Raw genomic sequence first — 7,208 nt, 5'->3', positions numbered from 1 at the left:
CTCCCATCTCATTAACTTTATCCTTTACTTTCTCTGTCTGCTGAGGTTCAGGGATACAAAAGATCTGGGCCTTCCCTTTTTCTGAAATGGCAGTTCCTTTTTGGTGCCTGACATTTCTTTTGGGAAAGTGACATCAGAATTAAACAGAAAGACCCCTTTCTAAGTGTTAGGCTGTAAATGAGAGAAGTGAGATCAAAAACCAAAACTATAAACTACTCTCAGAGGAACAAATCAATCCTCTGCTAGGCACAGTCAACTGAATGTACAGGAGCTTCATTCAGGGGTAAAGCTAGGAATACAGCAGACCTGGAAAAGGCATTCACAGGAAGAAAAGGACTAACACAAATTGAAATTCATATGTGCTCTGGAATATCTTTCTTTAAGCCCCAGACAACTGTTGCTTTCATCAAAGCATTTAATCCTATATTTTACTTCATTTCCTTCTTAATGGGTCACTCTGAGCTCATCTTTCCTTCAGTTCCCCCTGCCCCTTGCTGCTGGCCTTCTGTCTTGCCAGGGACATGCCTACCTGATCTGTTGGAAACAGGGCTGGCAGGGGAAAGACAGCTTTTGGTCTAAACTGTTTGTCTCCTTGTCCTACCCAAGAATGCAATGAGGGATCTGCTGGGGTTTTTCTTCTGAAAGTTGCAGTTGAAGATTCTTACAAAATTTCCTATATTTAAATAAAAGGGAGGAAAAAGAAACAAAGAAGGTTATATGAAGGTATATTATCTTCAAAACAGGGTTTTGGCCAAAGTTCAGCCCCTGGGAGAGGTGTAAGCTAGCTGTATGATAGAGAGAGGTAATCATGATGTTGAAGATGCAAGTTAGAAAACAATGGTGCTTACAGGCAATATAGATCAAGGAACATTAAAGCAACTGTAACTACTGGAACCTGATAGAATGCTCCTGGGGGCTGTACCAAGATTCATGACCTTTATTAACCTGAGATGTCAGGTCCTGCCCTCTGTGCAATCATTTTGGTCTTTGGGAAACTCTGGGCTTTCCTGACTCATGACCAACATGAGATTCATGTCAATGTCCCATGGCAAGTCCTGAAGAAAGAATCAGGAATGAGTCACTCATGTCCAACAGCTCTTCACACCTCTCAAGCAGCCTCTGAATTCCAGAAGAGGAGACAGCCCCAATGTGTTCTCAAGGTCTTATCACAGAAACTAATTCACAGCTTGCACAATGCCTTCTAAATACTGAGAAAGGAAGAAGAATTCAGAGGAGTGGTGGCTGTGCAGCTGCATGTTACTTCTTGAAGCCTGCAACAAAAAGGCAGACTGAATGAGCTGGGGAAAGTTCTAGACCGGGTTTGCAGAACACAATTGGCCAATTAAACAAGTTGTTTGGCCTGCCAGGTGCTCAGAAGACAGTGTGGCAAGGTGTCCTCCCAGCCAGCACATCCACACCTCTCAGCTGTGCAGCTGCCAAAAAAAGTGTGGTGTCACACTCAGTGGAGAGGCAGAGGAGAGGGAAGGTAGATGAGAAGACAAGGAGGATGGCAGAGCAGAGGTAGTGATAGAGGCAGGTCTGGTAAGGTATGACAGAAGGTGCAGTTTGAACTTGCTAAGCCTACTCACCTAACTGCTGCAGTGAGGCATTCCAGGCCAAAATCCTGTTGAACGAGGGAAATTGGGCTGAGTCACCAAATTCATTCCTCTGCTGTTTCATGCATCACACCATGCAATGCCTGACAAAGTCTGCTTTGTTTGGTTTTGTCTCTGGGGTTCCCATAGGGAGGCTCTTCCAGGTCCTCCCTTTCTAATAGGTATAGTCATTTTCTGCTGCTTATTTGTAGGTAGTTTGTCCCTATCCTTAAACCATTCCTTATCTCTCAAAGTTCTTTGCCCTGCCTGTTGATGTATAGACACACAACAGTTACATTCACTCTGGCTTCACTTTGCAGGCTGTACAGTCAAAGCAATAGTTCAGCCTGTCTAGAGGAGCTCGTTGCACACACTGTATAATCAGAGTCTTTCATATGACAGCTAAAAAAATCCTGTGGACTTTCTGGTATCTTTCATTCAGAGTATTTTACCAGTGTCAATCCTTCCTGAGTCCGTTTGTAGCAAAGTGTGTTCTTTGCAGCTCTCTTTGCTGGAAGGATAGGAATCTCAAGCCCACAAATCAATAAGACTTCCATATGCTTGGAGCTGGGCATGTGTGTAACTGTTTTTCTGGATCAAGATTAGAGTTCTCACCACTTGACAAGATTCAGCTCGTGGTTTGTGAAGTGCTGCCAGTTTGTCTGGAATTAAAGATTTATAAATAATATCAATTTTAAAAAAGGCAATTCCCTGTTTCAGGTTTATGTGTGTACTGCATTAATTAGTACCTGGTTGGGAAACACGAAGGACATGGTGCAACAACATTGCTTGTATCACACTTCTCATCATGTGAGAGCCACTCCATATTCCCAAAGAACTGACAACTATCTATATACAAAATCAAGAGGAGAAGGGACAGATAAAGGCGCAGAGATGGTATTTCCAGTGTCAGGAAGGGGCAGCACCCCTTGATCTCTGCATGTAGTGAGTATTCACTTCACCACCGACACTTTCATGCCTTGTGATGCTTTTTCTGGGGATAAAATGTAGTACAAACAATTATAGGGGAGCTTAAGGAGTAGTAGCAATTTTTCAGGGCCTCTGTATTGCTGATTTCCAGCCTGCAGTGCCAGACAGCAGATTTTATGTGTATGGATCCGCCAGAAACCTAAGGGCAGGAATTCCTGGCTTAAGTCGACTGACCCCCGAGGAGTACTGAAGGACTGACGGGACTCCCAGACGACAAGTGCAAACCCAATGCTGCAGATTTTTTTCAGCAAAACAGAAGTGCGGTGAGGAAGCAATACCGCGTGTCCTCCCGCAGGGCTGAGCGGTGGGAGAGGAGCAGCAGGGCTGAGCGGTTCCTGCGGCTCGGCAGAGGGACCGGAGGACTGCGAGCCGGGCTGCAGGAGGCAGTGCCCGGGCAGGGCTGGGGCGGGCAGGCAGCGCCAGCAGGTGCCGCGGGTCAGCCCTGCCGGGCCGCGGGGGGCGGGCGGCGGCCCCGGGGGAGGAGCGGGGCGCGGGCCGGCCCCGGTGCGCGTGTCCCGGGCGCGGGGCCGGGCTAGAGGGAGGAGGGCAGGGCGAGGGCGGGGCGGTTAGCGCGGCTGGCCCGGCCCGCCGGGGAGGAAGGGAAGGGAAGGGGAGCGGGCTGCGCTGTTGCCCTTTTAAGCGAGCGAGCGGGCGCCGGAGGCCGGTACAAAGGGAGCTCCGCCGTGCCCCGCCGGCTGGGGCTGCCCCGGCCCCGCCATCTTCCGCCCCGCAGGCGCGGCCGGGGCCAGGGTCGGGCCGGCTGAGTCGGAGGAGGGAGGCGGCGGCAGCGCAGGCCCGGGCCCGGAGATGAGGCCAGGATGTCGGTGTCAGGGCTCAAGGCCGAGCTGAAGTTCCTCGAGTCCATCTTCGACAAGGACCACGAGCGCTTCCGCATCGTCTCCTGGAAGCTGGACGAGCTCCACTGCCAGTTTGTGCTCCTGCCGCCGCCGCCGGGCTCCAGCCCGCAGCCGCCGCCGCCGCTCACCATCCACTGCAACATCACGGTGCGGGGGCCGCGCGGGGCGGGGAGGGCCGGGCACGGCCCGCCCTCGCCATTGTCCGCGGGGCGCGGGGAGGGGGCGCAGCCCCGCCGGGGTGACTCAGCACGGGGGGGGGCCGCTCCTCAGGGGCTCCGGGCGCCCTCCCCGCTGCCACCATAACAAAAGTTACAGGGGCGGGCGGCCCCGGCCTCTCCTCCTGCGCGCCGGGGGCTCCTCCGGGGGACCCGGGCACGGGGGAAGGACGCGGGCCGGGGCCGCCGCCGCCGCTTCGGGGCCGGGAGCCGCGAGCCGGAACAAAGGGCGGCCGGGCCCGGGGCAGCGGGCAGAGAGCCCCGGGGCGGCGGCGAGGGCAGCAGAGGGGCTCCGCGGCCCGGCCCGGGCCTGCGGCGGCTCGCGGGTCGCCGGCAGTGCCGTGCGCGGAGCCCGGAGCAGGCGGCGGCGGGCGCTTTACCGAGTGCGCCACACGGCCGCGGCCTGGGGCGGGCCCGGCCTCCCCCGCGGGGCAGCCCGAGGCGGCCGCGGCGACGGGAAACTTGTCAGTGTCGCCGTCGTGGCGGGGTAACGCAGAGCCCCTGCTCTGCCGCCGAAGGGCCGTTTTATCATAACGGTGCGTTTAAACTTGTCGGGGCTACGAGCAGCCGTGTCCGAGCTGAGGGTCTGCTGCCTGCCGAGGGCTTTGAAGGTTCTCCTTTCTGTGGGTTTTTTTCCCCTTATATTCGTTTGGCTCAATATTTTTTTATATGAGTGGAAGAGAGGCTGAATAAAACGTTCAGTGTTGTGTGACGTGGTACCAGTCCTCTGGTTCTCTAGAAGTTTAAGGCCTAAACTTGCCGAAGGATCTGAATATATTGGCATCTGTGACTCATGTACAGGAAAGTGCTGGAGGTTCGTTTTTGTTGGGTTGGTTGCAGTTCTAGATGGATTTAAATGCCTTATCAAGATTCAACCGAACAGTGACATTGAAACCCTTCGGGTGAAAATAGCACATTTGTGTTTAAGGGAGACAAATTCTACTGCCTTTTTTTGTCTTTGTATGAAAGTTTTAAACATCGTGATGGTCAAAACATTCACGCAAAAAATATTTTAGTGCTGAAAGATGAAAATGTGTGTGCAAACCAGGCAAGTCTAATAATAATCATGACCAGATTCTCACTTGCCTTAAAGTAACTTTATTAAATTAAAGGCAAATTGTTAAATGGATCTTTCAGTTTTCACAGTTAACCGTTAGGAAAAGTTGCTTCTGTGGTCATGGGACAGGTCTTTGTTTTACTGGGTACTTGTAAGACATAAGATTCTGGAGTTTTATGGTAAAATAAACAAGAAGCGTTGGTGTTCTTGTTTCCAGACATGACCCATCAGATGATGAATTGTGTGACTTCCTGTAAATATTTTTTTATTCAGTAGAGAGTGTTCCATTGCAGAGAAATTTGGCTTTTTGTTTCCACACAACATGATCTATTTCATAAATCTCGCTCTAAACAATAAAATGAAAGGTGTGATGATGGTGCACCCTTAGTTGCCAATTGAATTTGATGAGTTATTTCTTCTTTGTCAAGTCACAGCTACCAGGTAAGCCAACAGTAAGACCTAAAGTTGTTGTGCTCAGGATTTGTGCTGTGGTGTTTATCTACTTCTGGGACTGCTTTCATTGTAACTACTTCCGATAGTAATTCTTACTGTGAAGAGAAGAAACACACCACCTTAGCTGTAGGCCATTGGTTGAGGCAAGAAACCACTTAGATCACTGTTGTCATATTTGTGTTAATGAGGAAACAGTGTCTGCGATCTGCTGTTACAGTCACTTGTCCCAAAGGTCAGGAGCTCTTTCACATGCCATTAGACTTGTGGCATATGAACTTGCAAAAAGAACAGGAAAAGTGCTCTTTGAAACCTCAGAGCTGAGACTTCTGCTTTGATGAAAGGCTGTGTCTGAGCTTCTTGAAAGTTCTGTTTACAGTTGTCTGTGAGCAGCTTGGTGCTTTCTGATGTTGACTAATTTCTTGCTCTTTGAGGCAGGTGGCTACTTTCCCCAGCTGTTAAAAATAAATGGGGTAGGGCAACCTGAGATATAGATGTGGCTCCCTTGAAACAAATGGACAGCAGGTGATAGAGCCAAGAAGAGAAAGCTCATCTCTGGGCTTCCATCCTGGTTCTTTGACGTGCATTTTAGAACTCAAGTGTCACAAAAGTGATTTTTTTTTCTCCCCCTTCCCACTGAATGGAGTCCCTTGGCCCTAACTCCTGATTGCCTCTAGATGTTTTTGTGGGTACTGTAAACTAGAAGAGCCTCAGTCTTTTTTTACTGTGCTTGAGTGGCTCTGCAGGTACTCAGGGAGCTAGGACTTCACATAGCAGTAGTAGCATGCAATGACTGGTAAGGCTATAAAGTTGTTGGTAAACATGGTTTTCTGTGGAGACTCTCTACATCAGAAGCTGCTGCTGTCTTAGCATTTTGGATTTACAGAGCAAATATGCATTTTTAACTGTTTGCTTCTTCTAACTGGTTTAACCCCTGTGGTACTGATCCAGCCAGGGTATTTCCTTTCCTCCGCAAACGTATCCAGTGGGTTGTGTCTGGATGTTCAAGAATCCTGTTAAGGGGGAAGAGTAAGCACAGAGCTCAATCACCACAACTTTTTTTTTGTGGTTCTTTTAGCATACCTCAATAGTTTATGTAAAATGCCAGCTATCTAGCAGCATGCAGAGGTGCTGAGGTTGTGGGATGGAGAAATATCTGCTAGGGAAGGAAGCTTTCAGTAGCTAAAAAGTGATCTGATAACTAAGTTGGCTCTGAAGTTCCCAAGAAAATCTTTTTTTTCTCTCTAGCCTAGAGGGAAGAGGAAATATTCCTCTGGAGATGTGAGGGAGCATGTATGCTTAGGAACTATGTAGGTCTCCACAAATATTCTAGACTAAAATTCAGAGTTTGAGAAGACTGCCACTGGCATTTCTCACTGAGATGATTTGCTGATTGTCTCTGTAGTATAAGTTCAGTATTGGCTGTAGCATCTCAGGGACACTGTACCTGTGACACTGAACACTGCTAGAAATTAAAGCAAGATACATTTTACTTGATAGCTCCTCTGTTTATAGAGTGGCAGCCAAACTTTGTCCAAGTCTGTCCTTCACTATTTCTGGTAGTGACCTGTATTAGAGCTTACATGGTTAATCAGATTATTTTAAAAGAGGCACTTAAGGGTGGAGTCATCCCTGTCAGAAATATTGCTGCTTATTCCTGAGAACTGTCCAATTATTGAACTTGTTCAGGCTGTGTACCTTCACATTCCCATTTTGTTATGCCAACAGAAGTGTCTCCATTTGGAGTTCTAGTTCTGTTTTCCTCAGGTTTCCATTTTAGTTAGCAGCACTATTCCAGTTGATCAAGTTCAATAAACCTTGTCCTGTTCCTCATGTGATTTGAAATAGTATCAAGCCTATGGCCTTACTTAGAGGAGTGTGTTTATTGATCATGACTTTAGGTAAGTGTCCTTCAGTACAATCTGTGGCTTCAGTTTGGTACCTTATCAGACTTAGGTCATAGTATTGCAAAGGGTGTGTTAGAATTATTGTACACTGAAGTATTTTCCTTGTTATTTCAAGGAAAAGGACTAGTTTGGATTGC

The 7,208-nt window shown here is 48.8% G+C and overlaps 1 protein-coding gene across 3 annotated transcripts in view; it reads left to right on the top strand.

The window, feature by feature from the left end:
* The first annotated feature begins 3,142 nt into the window (after positions 1-3,142).
* Positions 3,143-7,208, top strand: part of UBE2Q2 (ubiquitin conjugating enzyme E2 Q2) — a 45,725-nt gene continuing 41,659 nt past the window's right edge. Inside the window, exon 1 of one of the 3 annotated variants that reach the window (XM_038147657.1) lies at positions 3,143-3,589. In XM_038147657.1, the coding sequence (XP_038003585.1) occupies positions 3,404-3,589 (186 nt within the window). In that variant the 5' untranslated portion in view covers positions 3,143-3,403. The remainder of the gene's footprint in view (positions 3,590-7,208) is intronic. The other 2 variants (XM_038147655.1, XM_038147656.1) reach the window with 2 other exon arrangements.

This window comes from Motacilla alba, chromosome 10, assembly GCF_015832195.1.
Source record: "Motacilla alba alba isolate MOTALB_02 chromosome 10, Motacilla_alba_V1.0_pri, whole genome shotgun sequence".
NCBI lineage: Eukaryota > Metazoa > Chordata > Aves > Passeriformes > Motacillidae > Motacilla > Motacilla alba.
This window is presented reverse-complemented; position numbering and strand designations above follow the sequence as displayed.